Source organism: Limanda limanda, chromosome 10 (genome assembly GCF_963576545.1).
Source record: "Limanda limanda chromosome 10, fLimLim1.1, whole genome shotgun sequence".
Taxonomy (NCBI): Eukaryota; Metazoa; Chordata; class Actinopteri; order Pleuronectiformes; family Pleuronectidae; genus Limanda; species Limanda limanda.
This window is the reverse complement of record NC_083645.1, coordinates 19158643-19177597: the sequence shown is the minus strand read 5'-3', so window position 1 is coordinate 19177597 and position 18955 is coordinate 19158643. Positions and strand designations below refer to the sequence as shown.

Below are 18955 nucleotides of genomic sequence, written 5' to 3'. Positions count from 1 at the left end.
TGTATCTGGATCTAGTGGGGATCAGGATCTGGATCTTGTGTGGATCTGGATGTGGTGTGGATCTGGGTCAGGATGTGGTGTGGATCAGGATCAGGATCAGGATCAGGATCAGGATCAGGATCTGGTCTGGATGAGGTGTGTATCTGGATCTAGTGGGGATCAGGATCTGGATCTTGTGTGGATCTGGATGTGGTGTGGATCTGGGTCAGGATGTGGTGTGGATCAGGATCATGATCAGGATCGGGATCAGTATCTGGTCTAGATGAGGTGTGTATCTGGATCTAGTGGGGATCTGGATCTTGTGTGGATCTGGATGTGGTGTGGATCTGGGTCAGGATGTGGTGTGGATCATGATCATGATCAGGATCAGGATCATAATCAGGATCAGGATCAGGTCTGGATGTGGTGTGGATATGGATCAGGTGGGGATCAGGATCTGGGTCTGGATCTGGATCAGGATCAGGATCAGGATCAGGATCTGGTCTGAATCTGGATGTGGTATGGATCATGATCAGGATCATAATCAGGATCAGGACCAGGATCTGGTCTGGATGTGGTGCGGATATGGATCAGGTGGGGATCAGGATCTGGGTCTGGATCTGGATCAGGATCAGGATCAGGATCAGGATCAGGATCTGGTCTGAATCTGGATGTGGTGTGGATCAGTATCTGGTGTGGATGTGGTGTGGATCAGGATCAGAATCGGGATGTGGATCTGTCAGGATCAGGATCAGAATCAGAATGTGGATGTGGTGTGGACCAGGATCTGGTGTGGATCAGGATCTGGTGTGGATGTGGATCAGAGTGGAGGAGGGACGTGGCCCCCTGCAGGAAAGTGAATGTGGGTCAGAGTGACGACACCCCCTCTCCCTCCCCCCTCCCTCCGGTCTCCTCTCTCTGTTTTCCTCTCCAACTTTTGTCCTCCTCTCCTCCGGGGCGCAGAGAAGAAGAAGCCGACCAGTCCCTCGTCTCTCTCTCTCTCTCTCGTCCTGAACCTCGGCCTCCGCCATGTCTCCTCCGTCCCGGCGGCTGCAGACCAAGCCGGTGATCACCTGCCTGAAAACCTTCCTCGTCTCCTACAGCCTCATTTTCTGGGTGAGTCCGGACTCGTGGAAGTTCGAGGGACGACGAGCTAAAGCAACAAGGAGCTAACGGGAGAAGCCGCGGGGCGAACACACGGTTTCCCCTCAAATCACGACCCATGGACCCGGGAGGACACCGTGAGGACACCGTGTTGTCCCCGTGTTGTCCCCGTGTCCCCCGGTCCCAGCGGCTGAGCTCACACAGATCCACTTGTTGATCGGTGAAGCAGATGTTTGTTGTTCGGTCGCAGAGAGAAAAAGCATCAACGTGTCATTTCCAAGCAGCGGCTGGTGGATCTGTTGTGTGTTTCTCTGTTTGTCTGTCTCACTGTTTAACTCACAGTGTTGTTACACTTTCACACGTCATCCGTTTAAAGTTACATTCAGCAACAGTTTGTCTATTGTGCTACTTTGTAACAAAGAGCTGTGGTCGATTAATCGTTACCCGTCGACTGACCGGAGGATCGCTTGGTTTGATCGCTGGGTCTGATCGAGGATTCAGTTTGTGAATCTGTTGTTGAAGTAGTTTGTTTGTAATACATTTGATCTGTAAGTAAAAGTCAGTTTGAAGCTGTGAGGTCCAGCTCGCAGATCAAAGCATCGACAGAAAGTTGATCAACTTATGAATGACATTAGTTGTTGTTTGATTTAAAACTGGCCAAGAAATTGTCCTGGTTCAGTTTACTGTTACTATCTAAGTGCTCTGTTCAACTATGAAAAGTGGTTTAATAATGAATATGCTGATTATTTTAGCGATAAGTTAATTATGTGGTTTGAAAAGTCATAATTTAGTGAAACTGCCAGTACAGCCTCCAGTAGCTAAAGGGTAAAATGTCTTGTTTTCCCTACAAGCAGGTCCACAACAAAGGATTCATTCCAGTTTATTACATTGGACAAAATATTTTAAAAAGCTGGAAAAGGCAAATGTTTTATGTTTTAACATAAAATAAGTTATTGTGTCCTTATCAAAACAGTCGCTGCTCCTCCTTCTTTTGATAAATGTTTCACTTAGATAACAATGATTTACTTTTCCATGCCATGTTTATTAAACTGGATATCACATAGACATGACCTTGGACTGTGGGAACTTTAAACAAGCATTTATTACGTTTTTCGAATCCTTTAATTACAACAAAACGGTTAATCAAGACAATAATCAGCAGGGTAACAGGCGGCTGAAGCCACTGCTGGTTGCACCCCCCATTAAATGTTGGTAAAATGTAAACATGAGGTGGCATTAAGAAGAAAATGAGCACTTATCGTCGCTCCGCATGTTAATCTTTGTACCTGAGCAAACAGGTGTCTCAGGCTGCTGCTGCAAACACAAAGTTCAGGTCAGTGATTTTATCTGACGATATATTGGTCTTGGCTGGTTGAGCTGATGTCTCGCCTCAGGCTAATGACTTGTGATAGAGCAGCGGTGAAGGGAAAGATGCTGAGATGACTGAATCACAGGCCGAGGCCGGAGTCCCAGCTGCCTTTTGGTTTTATGTAAAATACTGACGGTAAATAGACAAACTGCTGCTTATCAAACATCTTGTGTTATACTGATACAGGAGAGTTCAGTGAAGATGTGTTGACTGTAAACAGCTTTGTGGACTCAATACTAACGACGCTGAAACAGACAAAACCACAATACAAATGTCCACTTACCCACAATACACTAACCATTCATCATCATATAGGACTTCAATAGAAGCATCACATTTGTACGGTTCAGATGTTGGAAATATTTACCATTTTGGTTCAAAAAATATCTTTAACATTGAATTAAAGCAGTTTTGTGTTTATTGCCTGATTGATTATCTTTCAGCTCATTATTTTCATCATCACTTGATCTGCTTTACTTTTGTTCGCAGAAAAATGTCTAAATATGTTCATCAAATCCATAAGATTGCTTATTTAGATTGATCCAATGGTCCGATGCCCCAAAAAAGCTGAAACGTCACATCTAAGAGGCTGGGATCATCATATGTGTCCTTGTTGCTCGGGACAGGATTTTAACGAATATTAGATTTTCAGAATCTATGCAGACAACTACAGCTTTATTCCGTCACAAGCTGTTAAAGTCCCTTTTAAACTTGAGTTTTTATGAGAGAAAATGTCCAAAACATCACTGTCAATCTTCACCTTTCCGCTCATAAACATGTCATTCTTTATTTTAGCAGCTCACAAAACCACAATACCAATGTACACTTACCCACAATACAATAACCATTCATCATCATATAGGACTTCAATAAAAGCATCAAATTTGTACAGTTGAGATGTTGGAAATATTTACCATTTTTGTTTTTAAAAATATCTTTAACATTGAATTAAAGCAGTTTTGTGTTTATTGCCTGATTGATTATCATTCAGCTCATTATTTTCATTATCACTTGATCTGCTTTACTTTTGTTCACAGAAAAATGGCTAAATATTTTCATCAAATCCATCAGATTGCTTCTTTCGACTGATCCAATGGTCCGATGATTTTTTATTTTAGCAGCTCAAAACAATCCACCGTAAATGTGATAATTACAAATCCCTCATGTGTGATAGAGTGTTACTGATTCAGGCGGGGAAGTGCCTTGGAGGCTTTAATCTCAGGTTCCGTGTCCGACCCTCCTCATCTTACTGGGTGGCTCTTTGATGCCCTGCTGTCTCCTGCAGTTCACAGGCGTGATCCTGCTGGCGGTGGGGGTGTGGGGGAAGGTGAGCCTGGAGGACTATCTCGCCCTGGCGTCTGACGAGAGCACCACCAATGCACCATATGTCCTCATTGGGACCGGAGCCACCATCGTTATTTTCGGGCTGTTCGGTTGCTTCGCCACATGCCGCGGCAGCCCATGGATGCTCAAACTGGTCAGTGAAGGAGCAGCTCTACTGAAAATATAACCCCCCCCCCCCTCAGGTGTGACCATATATAACAGTTCCCCCCCCCCTTGTGTTGGTTCTGCAGTATGCCATGTTTCTGATCTTGGTGTTCCTGGCTGAGCTGGTGGCAGGTATCTCAGGCTTCATCTTCAGACACGAGGTGAGTCACTCGTGCCAAACATGGAAATGTTTCACAGACGGGTCACATCAGCGCAAATGCAATCAATTCTACCTTTCTGATTTGATTTCACCAGATTAAAGCCAAATTGGGCTCGGCCTATGAAAGTGCTGTGAAGAACTACAACAGCACCGACGGCGGCAGCAGCAGCAAAGCAGTGGACGCCATCCAGATGACTGTAAGTTACACTCATGTTGTCGACTTTGTCACTGTCTCGATGGACAATCAGAGAACTTGAGCTTACGTCAGGATATTTTCAATCTAATATAATATTACATCATGCTTTTTCAGTTTTTCTTTCCTTCATTGTGTTATATAGGTTTTTTTCTGTGTGTAAAAGTTCTGCAAAGTTAAAATTAAAGACCGTGTCATTGTGACGTAAATCTGCGTGATCCTTGCCTCGAGGCTTTTCTGGCATTCTCCCCCTTCCATAGCCAGGGGGGCCGTTCCATCTTAAAATGGACCATTGCATAAGCATCCCTTCTTCAGCAGTGACATACATATAAACCCTGCTATATATTAAAAAGACAGTGTACACAATAGATTCTATATTTCTCTATAAATGTGGCAGCTACTGCTTGGTGAAGACAGCACAGGCAGGGACTGTAACATCAAGTCTTAAAATGTTGAATTTGTATTTCGGAGGAAACCGTAAACCTGGAGTTTTTTTTGTTGTCGTTCTGAAATTACAACAAAAAAGTCATCTGTCTTTTAACTCATTTTTTAAAAACTTTTTGTTAAGTGAAAAAATATTTTGCTCCTCGTAGCTGCATTGCAACGGCAGCAATTTAATGATCTAATGTTCGAATACAAATGAGCTGCTTTTATTACATTTAACTCATTTTTTAAAAACTTTTTTTTTAAGTAAAAAAATTGTTTTGCTCCTTGTAGCTGCATTGCTGTGGGGTGAAGAATTTCACCGACTGGAACACCACGGCTTACTTTAAAGAGAAGGGCGTCCCTGCCAGCTGCTGCAAAGACAACACCAAGTGCTTACCTGAGTCCCTGAAAGACCTCGACAAGGCCGAGAGTGAAGTGTACACGACGGTGAGTTCACTGCCCACAGCATATTATGTAGCTTCAAATCAGTCGTGTATTCAAATGATTTAAACATCTGTCGACGACACGCATGGTCACCAGTTTAAATGAAAAACTGTCACTTTCTAAGCAGCTCTATAAATCTTTCTTCCTCCGCTGTGTAGGGTTGCTTTGCTAAAGTGACAAGTACAATGGAGGCCAACCTGGGAATCATCGCAGGGATCTCCTTTGGGATTGCATTCTTCCAGGTACATCCCACTCCCTCTCAGATGTATTTAAGAACGCAGAACAAATAAAGCTGTGTTGTGCCTCTGGTTGGTTCATGTAGAAATATATATTTTCTCCAACATCAAGTATAATGGTTATAGCTTTGTCCTTGATGCCTGTCGGTTATGGGAACAAGATCTGGGGATTTGATGACAGACTGCAGTCCACTGGGGAAACATCTGGACAGATGACTTTGTAACATCTGTCCAGGGACTACAAATAGAAAATCACCTTGGTTAACTCTGGCACATTTGCACTGGTGTTTATTAATCTTTTCCTGTAGAATAAACCAATAAATCAAAAGACGAGAACAGTCGGATATCCGTTCTTGTCCTGTCGGCCGAGGGGTTAAAGACACTGTTACTGACCAACATGTGTGTGTTAACTCTATATTGTTTCAAACTGTTTCCTCTCAGCTCATTGGAATTTTCCTGGCTTGCTGCTTGTCCCGATACATCACCAACAACCAGTATGAGATGGTCTAGCTGTGACCTGTCGCAGGTGAGACTTACGTGTCGAAGTGATGACATATTGGAGAAGTGAACGCTGCAGTTCTTTGTCGGGAGAATGAATCGTGCTTCATTCAAATCAGCACAGATTAAACCGAAAAAAGCAGCGGCAGCGATTTAATGATTTAATGTTCGAATACAAATGAGCTGCTTTTATTACAAACTCTCTGTTTTGCGTTTGCAGGTCACTTGATGTGCCGCTCCTGGTGAAAACGGACTAAAATGAATCTCCTGTGATTTTTTTATATTGTGCGTGTGTGTATGTGTGCTAGTTATTATCATTTTAGCAAGGGAAAATCACTTCCTGTATTCAGTGTCATCGATGACAAACAAGCAGAAGGGAAAAATGTAACAGGAGCAACAGAAAGGGACAAAACCCGCAGCGTAGTTTGACGAAAGAGAAAAGGGACCTGGACTCCTCGGACTGAATTACAGAATTTTCGTTAAGATATAGATTATCCTTTTTTTTCCTTTGAGTTAATGAACTCATCCAGTTTCTCTCTGTGTGTTGCAGCTGCCTTATTTTGTAATGTTTCTATATTTAGTCTGTAGCAAAACCAATGTAGATGATGAGCTGATAAATGTTCAGGTTCTCTCAACACTAAGTGAATTTGTCTGTGAAACCGATTTAGCCCGGCAGATGGACAAGAGGTCGCCACTCTGAAATCAAATATGTGCGACTTGCAGTAAGGTCTGAAGGGGGGGGGGGGTGTGGAAAACAGGCCCTGCTAATGGTTGTGTAGGCCAGTATTGTTGAGAGCCTGTATTCTGTATTCATGTGTACCCAGCCACCTTCATTTCACAGTTCTCAGTGTTTCAATTGTTCTTCGTCTGTTGATGCATGTGAAATACTTGAAAAAAAATAAAATATAGATGAAATCCAGGATCTTTATCAAAGATTTTCAGCTCAGGATGCGACTGATCCACGGCTGAAGGTGACTTTTTGGCAGATGACTCGGTTATTTGGGGCTTTGTTAGGGATTCAAATTACAAGATGTGAAAGCCATCTAGTTTTTTTTTGTATGCAGGACGACTTTTAATTAAACATCTGCTTTATGCTTAAAATACCTTAGTGCAGTGTGTGGTTGTAGTTGTGGGTATTAAATGATTTTTGGCATACTTTTTGATCTATTTGTTCAAGTAATTGTATTAAATTTCTTAGATTTTGTATTTCTGTCTCATATCTATAAACTAAGCTCTTTATACTCTTGTGATCAAATACCAATTATCTGTCCATTCCTCTCAGTTACAGCAGAGCGAAGAAACGGCAAAATAAGATACAAATGTAGAACAGACCATGAATCCCACAAGATATGGTCGATTACCAAATTTACACATTAACAGCTTTAATTGTATTGTGCCACAGCCGGAGAGAATGAAGCTGTAACAGTCCTGAATTTGTTAGATTCAAACATTTCAAAATTCAGAATATAATTAATACCCAATAAAGGTTTTCTCCCTATTCTTCACACTGTTACTCTGATTTAAATCAGCTCAAACATTAATAGAAAGATGTCTGGCCTCTCACCAGCGCCTGTGTTCACTCAAGTTGTATTTTCCTTTTATATCATTTAATATATCGTATTAAAATGTGTCAGCCATGTTAATACATTTCAACGTTCACGGCTGAATCACCGTCAGCTCCTGCTTAGGCCTCTAACACATGTTGCTCAGTTACAGTGTGTTACATAAAGATACCTGACAATCCACAGTGAAGGTTCTTAATAACAGCCTGTCATAAAACAACAGTCATATTCCCATTACACTTAAACAGGTTTAACTGGCTTCAATCGTTCATATTGTTCCCACAGCTCTTTAAAAGATCGACTCAAATGTATTTTCAAATTATTTTCTTTTCTGCGTAAAGGTTTTGTTCAGGAGTTTATCTGGTGTTAATATGAGGCCTCCGCAGCTTTAGTAATTCAAGGGAATATCTTCCAAATTATTTCACATTAAAATGATGTAATTTATGAATAAATCGTTTTGAGTGCTGAGACCTCACAATAGTTTCATAAAATCTTCAACACATTATGTGGTATTTCTCCTGTGTTTATTCAAGAGAGTGCTCTTTCAGTTTGTGCTCAGATTTCCTGCACTTAAGCTTCAGCTCTTCTCCTTGCACTCACGCTGCTGCTGTGCACACATGAAACGTCTGCTCCTGCATTTCTCTTCCTATGTATAGTCAATAGTATTTGCACAAAACCAGACCTTTGTGATCTATGATTTTATTTTTTGCAGCTAAACACGAATTAACACAAGTAGTCTCTGTGAATCTAGGAGGAGAATGATTACTGATTGGACTTTAAGTTACAGAAAGACATAAGTGTTGTGATTTTCTTCTGATGTTGCAGATTTCCATGAAGTTGTCGCATAAACGGCACAAGCACTATTTCCTAAATCATTGTTGGTTTGTTGTTTGTGAAGCATCAACCAACTATAGTGTAACGTGTTGAGCCACCGTGTCAAAGTCACATGGAAAAGATAGAGGGAGTCAGGTTCCACTAACAGCTTCTCAGAAAAGTAAATACCAATGTCCCTCACTTCTCCAGAGAATAACAACCTACTTTATCATAGAGAACACAAAGGTGAGTGTTCTAATGACCCTGTGTAACTCACTTACACTGAGTTCTGACAATCTGTAAACACTGTGTCTATTCTTAGAGCAGGTCAGAGCTGCTGTGACCCTGCAACATGCAGCCACACAGGCAGACACCTGTATCGCTGAGGGACTCATCACTGAGACACTTTCTGCTGCAGCATGTTAAATAACCTGGAAGACTCTGGTGAGAGAAGAACTGTGGAGGCTTTCACATTCTATTGATCACACTGTAAATGGTCAACTGTCAACTAATGGAGACTAAGGAGGGAAACTGTCAGTGCTCTAATATTCAGCAACTAACAATCCTGAACGTCACTTTACTTTGCATCTGTTATTTACCTGCTACTATTGGCTTTAAAATGTATCAGATTTACAAAAGTATTTCTTCTGGATAGATGATTCATTTTTTCTGCAGCTTAAGACTCAAAGTTCACACACATTTTAAAAAGGCAAATTTGGGTTAGATAGATAGATAGATAGATAGATAGATAGATAGATAGATAGATAGATAGATAGATAGATAGATAGATAGATAGATAGATAGATAGATAGATAGATAGATAGATAGATAGATAGATAGATAGATAGATAGATAGATAGATAGATAGATAAATAGATAGATAGATAGATAGATAGATAGATAGATAAATAGATAGATAGATAGATAGATAGATAGATAGATAGACAGATAGATAGATGATAGATAGAACAAAAATAGAACAATGGGCCATATGATTAAGATTAAAACAATTTGACAAGACAGATTACAAAAAACGAACAATAGAATAATTTGTATTGCTGTTAAAAGTGACGAAAATAATATATACATATTTTTTTTTTAGATTCAGTAATTAGATAGAGAAGGATTTCAATTAACGCCATCTCTCCACCAGGGGGCAGTACTGGTGCAATAATAAACTGAGGCAGCTGTAGAAACAGTTCGACTACATTGAAATGATGAAATACAAGCGAAATAAAAAAAATCTACTTTCCGACGCCAAAAAAAAACAAAGATCAAAAGATTAAATCGAAGAAAACAATCTGAAAAATATAATAACTGCGTATTTTCATCTTTTGCCTTCAGGCAACAAACGGAACCGGAAAAGATGAGCAGCCAATCACCACACACCGTGGGGGGAAAACACGTTTGACTGACAGCTGCCACTCGCGTTGCCATTGGTCAGATCCGGATGAGGTGCTCGCTTGGACACGCCCATGTCTTACCTCGCTGGCCAATCGGCTCTGCAGGGGAGACACCACGGAGGGCGGGGCTAGTCGCTTCCTCTCTTCCGCCCCAGCCCCGGCGTGTGCGGTATAAAAGCCGCCTGCAGCTGAGAGGAAGCCGGGGAGAGAAGTGTGTTGCTTCCCGGCGGATGATGCGCAGAGTCTGAGAAGATTCCATCTGATTTCCCCTCAGCTCCACTTCCTGGTTCAGGTCAGTTCTGTTTACACTCGAGTGCCCCCCCACTGCTCCTTCCGGGCGGAGGAATCTATCCAAGGTCACGTTGTGTGATGGATCCCAGGCCAGACACAATGTGGATGGAGTAGTGATCCAGATGTGCTGCTGCTGTTGTGTTATCAGATCATAACCAGATGATGAGAAACCAGCTGCATCAGTTTTGTCATATTTCCTGGTGTGGGTGGGTGGTTGGGTGGGTGTGTGTTTGTGCATGTGAGTGTGTGTGTGTGTGTGTGTGGGGGGTGGGGGTGGGTGTCCAGGGTGGAAGATCCTCGATGCCATTTTCTATATCACGGGGGTGAGAAATTACAAAAAACTTCACATGGGAATGACAAAATGTTTTAATCCAAATTAGAACATTAACATCAGGTTATGTCCGGTTGCTGGTTGACTTCCCTCAGCTTCAATCCGGGACTTTAGCAGAAAGAAATCCATTTTCAGACAAACAATTGTGTTTCCTGTTAAATGTGTTAACGGTACAGACGCGCAGGACTGACGCTTCCTGTTCAGCTCCCACGTTAACGTTGGGCCTGTTATTATTGGCCGCTAGCCTTCTGATAAACCGAATGCTAATGTAGCCGTTTTGCTAATATTTAAACCCGTTAACCATTTTATGATTTCATACGGAAGTGTTGGAACATCACCCATTGTCTTTCCCTGGGCGTGTGCGTCGCATTCAAAATGCTTCCATCCGCCACTTTTAGTTTGTTATTTTGAGTTTCTATTGGACCTGTTGGTGAAAGCTCTTCAGCAGAGGAAGTTAGTTTAATGCTTCAGACTCCAGCTCAGTGCTGTGAACATCCAATAGTCTTCATGTGAGAGGCTGTGTCTGAAAGACCTGTTAGCAGGGGACAGCTTTCACAAGTGGGGGCTAAAGCTGTGGATCCAATTGGAGGAAACAATATTTGTGTGTGGGTTACATTAGGTTGTTTATAAACAGTCGTTGTACTTGGGTGTAAACATTGAGGTAATAAGCATATTTGAATATTTGCACTACTGCGCAAATTGAACTATTTTATTTTTCTCCTCATCTGTAAAGATATATATTTAGATATATATATTTTTATTTTCTATTTTACATTTTTGATATTTTATTTTATTGATATTCTATTTTTATTACTTTTTTTTGGTTGCAACTGCTGAGCATTGCTTAAAGAGAGCCTGTGACCCAAGTATTTCAATGCCAGCGACTGCTTCATGTTATCTCTGTGCATTTGACAATAAGAATCTTGAATCTTGAGGAATTGAGTCTAAATATTCATAGAAGTGACCTATGATGATCTGCTTGTTTTTGCAACCTGCTCACATTTCCTCTCCTCCTCCTCTTGCAGATCAGCCACCTCTAAATTGCCCGAGCACCCCCGTCTCAAAAAAAAAACCAAATTCCACTGTAACCACGCCAACTCCAAAGCCGTCAAAATGATGCAGATCACCAACGACTCCGCCAGCAACAAGAACTCCCTCATCAACGTCATGCACCGCTTCATCGCGGCGGCCAACAACATGGACGAGACCATCATGGTGCCCAGCCTGCTGCGGGACATGCCGCTGGAGGAGCAGGCGGCCAGCGAGGTGGAGGCCAACAACAACGTGCCGCCGTGTCCCAACAAGCAGCGGGACATGTACGAGCACTACCTGCTCCTCAAGTCCATCAAGAACGACATGGAGTGGGGCATGCTGAAGCGGGAGATGAGCAGCGGCGCCAGCTTCCTGGAGATGGCGGTGAAGCAGGAGGAGCAGCAGCCGGTCACCGGGGGTCTGCAGACGGACGAGCACACGGACCTGGAGCATCAGTTTCACTTCCACCTCCGGGGACTGTTCGGCGTTCTGTCCAAGCTCACGTTGCAGGCGGACAATCTCACCAACAGATACAAGAGGGAAATCGGAGGAGGAAACTTCATCAGATAGAACTCCCCACTGTTTTCTTCTTCTGTCTGTTTTTACTCTCCCACCCACTTCAGCCGGACTGCTTGACTTGAACTAATTTGGATGTGTTGAAGGGCCCCCCCACCCCTGTCTTCATAATAGATCTCAATGGACGGTGAACTGACCAGGGCAATCACATAGTGACTTCTCACTCCTGTGTAGTGACACTCCCAGAATTCTTCTTCTTCTCTTCTTCTTCTTCCCCATGTTAAACATACCTGAACCCATGACGCCTGCACGTGTCAACCTGAGCCTGTTTGTCAGAGCGGGGGGGTTGACACTCGGGTGGAGGTTTATTGAATCCGTACTCGAGTCCAAATGAAGCACAGCTCCTGTTTAAGCAGAAACTTGCACTTCCCCCTTTTGTCTTCACTTTCAAATTTTAACACGATTCTGTGGCCAGATCGATGTGTCCCGTTTTTGAATAAAAGGTTCGACTGTAGGAGATATTGAATGCTGGTTATTCGTCCCTCCTTTTTTAAAGATCTGACATGGTTCTTATGCTGAGCTGAAGGGCTTTTACCAGCAGAGGTTTTAAATCTTTACACTCTGTGTAACTGTAACATGGTGTGCCTTGACTTTTGTATTCTCTCATGCCCTGTTCAGTTAACTCCCCATTGTCTCTGTGCTTAAATGGTTCAAGGTGTTTATGATGCAACGGCTCTAGGATATCTCAAAAACTATTTTATATTGACGCAGTAAAAACTAAATAAATAATTGAAATCTTATTCTGTGGCTCTGTTTCTTTTTGTCTACAGGAAGTGTGCAAGAGGCGTTGATACCGTTTTCCTGTAACGGCTCATTCAGCAACACTTTGTTTCAGTTTCTTCTTTTGCTGCTCGAGGCCTGTCCAGGCACGATGGTGAGACATTTTTGACATAACACGCTCTTGAAACAAGACATGACTTGGTTCCTGGTTTTGTACCGGGCAGGTCATGCCAGCTTATGTCAGGGGATTTGCACAGGATTTACCTAAAGGAGATGTAAAGAGCTCACGGCTCTCCTCAAACACTCAACGTATTCTGACAGTTAGTATTCAAACAGACCGTTGGGCTGATAGGCAAATATCCTGCAGGGGTGTTTTGGTTGTGAAAACAAAGGTGTGGTTTAAGCAGAAAATGGTAAACTGACTTGTATTTCCTTCTATTTTTGCTATCGCTTCTAACCTAGACATTTACAGTCCACTAATCTCAAACGGTGGGAATGTTGGCTTGAAACGGGTCCATAAAACTCATAAGTGCCTTGACCCGTCAGAAGTGATAAGACTTTGTTGGTGAGACAATAAACTTGATAAAAATAAGTGGCACCCTGGTGACACAGAAACCATGATCTTTAAAACCTCTGGAGGATATGAACAGGATATCTGTAACTGGTTCCTGCAGCTTTGTCACATCGAACACGACGGCAGTGGAGTATAAATGAAACATCAAATTGATGTATACGTTGCTCACAGTGGTTGCCCCCCCTCCCTCATCAGCCGCCAAATCTATCCATCACCGAGCCAACCCTCCCCTTAGCAACAGCTCTGCCAGGAGCAGCCAATCCGTTCGCAAAGCCCCTCCTCTTCCCCTCTTCCCCTCTCAAAGGCACAGCAGTGATTAAGAGATGGTCGTCTCATGAAGGGCATCCAGGAAGCGAGCGGTGGCCGTGGTCAAACAGACCGGTGCCTCCCCCCCCCCGACCAGTAGGAGCCAGGAGGACGCAGAGGCCACAGGGTTTGCACAGGGAAAGTGCTGCATGAGCCACAGTCCTCCTCTGTTCCCCACTCACAATGGGCCTTACAAATGGCTGCAAATCAAAATGGCTGTACTGGCCAGTGTGCCTCAGCCCACTCGGATAAACTGGGTCAACCAAGCTGGTGACAGCTGGCCAGACGGTGCATGTGAACCAAAAGTGGGTTCGAGGTCCTTTTCTGTACAGCAGACTAATCTACAGTTAATCGATTATTGAGTCCACATTTGAACCGGCTAGAATCAATATTATTTAGAAGTACAACATGAAAAACGATGTGACGAGTTGAGAGTCGCATGTGATTATGAAAGTGAACCTGCAGTTTCGAAGCCAGTTTTATCTCTTTGTTGAGCTGTCTGCTCCCCAACAGGATTTCCTCTCAGCACTCGAAGCTGAAGAGCTGCAGCTGATCGCAGTGACGCTTAAAACAACTCAGTTAGATGACTGACTGCCGGACGTAGAGCATTCAGCAGCTTGTCAGACACCAAACTGGTGGAGACCAAAAGCAGAGCTAAAAGTCAGGTGAATGTTTGATTTACTAGTTGGACAGAAGCATGACACCAAGTGACCTCTGCATTTATGGAAATATCTATGTTTGTAAGAGAATGTTTGAAAACTGACACAATAGCCAGCAGGAAGTTAGCTTAGCACAGACCCTGAAAACACAGTAAAAACAACTCTTTTTTTGGTTTAACCTGAGTAAATAACACATAGCCCACAGCTAAAAAAATATGCATAGTACACATATTTTTAATGTTCTTGCGATGAGTACATACAAGGGTGTGTGAGAGTGCATAGAGTGAAATATAACACCAGATGAACCGGTTTACAGGCAGATATTAAAATGCTCTCAAATAGTGATATGTCATCTCTTTGTATTGTGGCTTAAATTTGTACTTTCAATTGCACAGTGTCACCAAGCAAATCTCAGAGGGCTTAAACTGCGACAGTGATATTCTGTTACAGAGGTCTGACCGACCCCGCACGCGTCTCCCTCATGCTCACGTCCATGTCTTGAGAAACCTGAGAGCAAACGCTTGCAACTTCTCAGTCTGTGCGCTGCAGACTGGACTCGGCCCCGGGGTCGTGAGTGAGACGGTTTCATCCCTCGGGGACATTGAGAAAACCGGTTAAATAGGCTCGTTTGTGCATCTGCGAGCGAGATGTTTCAAAGCCAAGTTTGAGTTCAGTGTAATGTGACCGACATTGGCAGATATTGGGTGTTGAAAGGTCTCTTGGATCTCTGAGGTTGGCAGGTCTTTGCCCTGCTCGGCCTGCCAGCCATGCAGAGGCTGCGTGATACAGACTTGGCAGACTACGGCAGCATCTGCGTGCTGTCGCTCTCTCGCTGGAGCTCCCCGCTTCACTTCAGCTGCCCAGTCTGTTGCTCAATAGCTGTAAAAGCTCGTGCCTCACAGGGACGTAAACCTGCAGACAAGCAGACAGATCTGAGATTAGGACTTTATGAGGCGCAGATGAAGTCAGCATGATCAGGTGCTGGAGGAGGCTGATGTCTAAGGGTCAATGTAACAATGTCGTAAGTCGATTTGGATTAAAGAGTCAGCAAAATGAAATGGAAATGGAATGTAATGTGATTCTAGAGAAAGAGACACCTCCACCCTCTCGGCTCTTATCACTGGGCTGTCCTTATTCTGCTGCTCCCTGAGTAAACACCTGCACGCATGCACGACTTTGTTTGCTTTAAATGTCACGTTAGTTCAAACAACAGAGACCAGATATGAGAACTGGGAATTGCCAGTGAATTTCGGCTGAACGACAATAACATTTGATTGTTTTACAGAGACCTCCTGCAGGGTCAGACGGTGCATGTGAACCAAAAGTTCTCTGGAGTTGGTGGAAGGAAGATGGAGAACTCTAGATATACACATTTTCAGCTTGAAAGAATCGGATAGTTCATATTACTGCAGCTAGTAAGAAAACCAGGAGCAGGAAATGGCTGAGTAAAGAATCTGAGGCATTCCACCACAAATGTGATAAATACCAGCAGGACGTGAAAACGATTTAATATCTGTTTATTTGTTTATTTTGTTTGATTTACATTTATATTTATATTTATTTTGCATCAACATAATGGACTTCACGTTACAATTGAGAGGCAGACCCCCCTCATCCACTTTCTTAAAAAACTCTGGAGACTATATAAAAATATAATGGATCATACACCCCCCCCCCCCCCCCCCCCCACTCAGACTTTGAAATGTTATTGTAACGCAGCTTGTCGTTCATTTCCTGTTTTTTACCTCAACCATTTAACGGAAGTTAAAATGTTTTAAAAAACAACAACAACATTTAGCATATAATACTTTAAGTAGGATAACAATTTGAACTGAGTATTCAGTAGATTGCACTTTTCTTAACCTAAGCAACTCATTCATGATATGGGAGCTGTTTTTGTTACATTTCAAAAGTAAGAAAATCGGGCACTTTCTAATTAATCATTAATAAAGTCTGCAGTTGTACATTTTTTAAATCTGTTTATGAAAGGATTTTATTCCGGACATCCTGCAGCCCTTATTCCAGAGGACAGGGGATCGACAGCAGAGGATGAATCAAAGATCTCGGATCTGTGGAGCATTAGTAAATGTGTAATTAACCAATTTTTTAATTCATCCCATAATCACAGTTTATAAACCCTTTATAAAAGGTCCAACTCTAACAATGTAGAACCTGCTAGAAGGGACCTCAAGTGTCTCACACGGCTCCAAGGTAACTGTTGCTTCACTGCGTTACAAACCCCTTGGTTGTCTTGTGATGTGATGCAGCGGTTGCTAGGCACTGCCTCTGCAGACGAGTCGACTCATGTGAAAGACGGCGGAGGCCACATACATCGCTGCTGTGCCCTGCTCACACTCACAATGTGCTGCCTTGTGCGGAACACGTAATTAGAACCAGCACGCTCGCTGATGCTGTTAACATTCCTGTGTGTTCGATGCTCTCCCACCAGCACAGGAGCAGCCCGGTCACAGGGAAACGTCTGAGGAGGAGAGCGACTGAGAGAATTCCAAACCGTTTCTCCTTTATAGAATTCTGTTATGTAACGAGAGAATGCAACTGTCTGCAAATGAATGGATGTTTTCTGAGGAATAACCACATGAAGAAGTGAAAACACGTAGCTGGTTTTTGTTGTTTCTTAACCCTCATATGTTTGGATATTGATGTGTTACCGAATGTCTGAAGTGCAGCCGACCCCTACTAACCTCTCACACAGGAGAAAAACAGTGTGTAGACAAACAGAGCTGGGTCGTTTGTTATTGATTTGTGTTTCTTTGGTTATGTTGAGTTCATTGTCCCATTTGTTTTGTGTCTTTGCAGTTATTTGATCCACAAGGGTCCTACTCTCAATGGAGTTGCATTTAATAGGTTTACTTATTATCTATCTGTTGTTTTTTGTATTTTCTCATGTTGCTTTTACAACTTCTCACGATGCTTTTTATATTTTAATGTAAATCCCCTTGTTTTTGAATGTGCTTTTCAAATAAACTCGTCTAACTTAAGTGAGTGAATGCAGCACTCTGCTTTTAATGGAGTATTGTTACAAGGATTTGGACATTTCTTCCACCGCTGATTCTGCAGACCGTCATGCTGATGCTGATGTTCTCTAGAGGATAATATCCTTTCATGTTCACTTTTAAACAAAGCCTTTTTAAGGCACAGTAACACAAACTATAATCGTCAGTTTAGGGACAAATAGTTTCTGTCCCGCGTCTCAGCCACAGCTTCAGTCTCAGGTCTTTTGTCTTGTCAGCATCTGTGAAGCCGGGAACATGATGTTCCCTTTAAGCTGAGGCTTTCCCACCAAACCCCAACAACACAGAGGCACAACCCACCTACCACACCCCCCACACACCCCCTCGCACTGTTTGTTCCTTGACTCTATGATAACCTGCCACCTCTGTGTTCTCTGCTGTTTGGGCTGCACAGGCTTAAAACATGCGATCGTTATTTACATGTTTTTTTGCAAACCCCAGAGCGTGTCACTGGAACGCACCACAGTGAGATCAGTATGTACTGGTTCAGTGTGGAACATATAGAGGAGGCATGCATGAGGTTATGTAAGAGCGAGGGGGGCGTGGAGTCCAGCTGGAGCAGCTTACAGCCTGACACACAGTGACTCTCTGGGAGCAAGCAATCCTCTCAGCTCAGGCTTGTTTATATCTTATAAACCCTCTCACTTTTTGTGATGCTCAGGTACAGGAGGTCAGTTCTATCACCTGTCATGCACATGATGTACGAACATGTAGGGGCATCGGGGAGTTGAACGTGTCACCGCTTCATACCACATCACACGTGTTTGTTCATCTCTGTGGTGCTGGAAACATCACCAGATCTTTTACTGCCTTAAAAATAGTTTCACTTCCCTCACATGTAAAATACTTCATGGGAGTTTTTACTTACATGAAAGTCCAGAAGTTCTTTCAGCAAAGTAACCTCAGGCATCAAAAGTAAAAGTATTCATTAGCTCTGCAGGGGAGGTTGTAATATTGTTTTCGTTGCTGTTTGTGTGTCTGTTAGCAGGATTACACAAAAACAAAGCAAAATGTCCCAATTCAAAGTGCTGTTCCTGGTAGTATACATGCAATTGTACATATTGTTTTGTATTTGAAATGATATTATACAAAGTAACACACAGGAGTACCATAATAACCACTGGTCGAAGTCTTAACTCGAGTAAAGTACCAAGGATGAAATGTATTAATAAAGAAGACTGATGCATACCCTTGCTACTACTTAGATAAATTATACATAACATGCATTTCAATTATCAAAAGCTCAAATTATTAAAGTGTCTCCTCTCTGAATGTCTTGTTCTTTCATATCTGTAATTATTGGATTAATATCAATATTGATGCATAATAGGCAGCATTCATGTTGAAGCTGTTTTATGTAGTTTAAGTATTATTATCTAGTTTGACAGATAAGACTCCATCATATTTTATATTATTCACACTGTGTATTCTTATAAATAGTTAATCAATCAACCAAACTTTATTAGAATAGCACCTTTCATACAGCTTCACAGTGCTTGCAATTGACTGATGAGCAAAGAATAGCAACAAATAAAAATGCTTTTAAAATAGATTATCATAAAAATTTAAAAGACACAATAAATAGAGGGTGGGGGGTCAATAGAAGGGGATAAAACATAATCTCATAACAATAGCAGGAGGTAAAATGTAATTCAAGTGTCCGTCTGTTCCTCAGGTAATTTCCTCTAATTATCAGGTGAGCATGTGATCAGGGTCATCTCTGGCAGTGAGAAGGTCACAGTGAGATAAAAGACACCAG

At 42.4% G+C, this 18955-nt stretch overlaps 2 protein-coding genes across 2 annotated transcripts; both read left to right on the top strand.

Annotated features, from left to right (window-relative positions):
* The first annotated feature begins 894 nt into the window (after nt 1–894).
* On the top strand, nt 895–7052 carry tspan7 (tetraspanin 7). The gene is made up of 8 exons (XM_061079713.1): nt 895–1095; nt 3738–3929; nt 4027–4101; nt 4196–4297; nt 5011–5166; nt 5322–5405; nt 5841–5925; nt 6118–7052. The coding sequence occupies exons 1-7, from the start codon at nt 1009–1011 to the stop codon at nt 5907–5909; spliced, it is 765 nt and encodes a 254-aa protein (XP_060935696.1). The 5' UTR covers nt 895–1008; the 3' UTR covers nt 5910–5925; nt 6118–7052.
* Nucleotides 7053–9853: 2801 nt separating this feature from the next.
* On the top strand, nt 9854–11967 carry mid1ip1l (MID1 interacting protein 1, like). Its single transcript, XM_061079091.1, has 2 exons — nt 9854–9967; nt 11323–11967. Exon 2 carries the CDS (start codon nt 11411–11413, stop codon nt 11897–11899), a length of 489 nt encoding a protein of 162 aa, XP_060935074.1. The 5' UTR covers nt 9854–9967; nt 11323–11410; the 3' UTR covers nt 11900–11967.
* Nucleotides 11968–18955: the final 6988 nt, after the last annotated feature.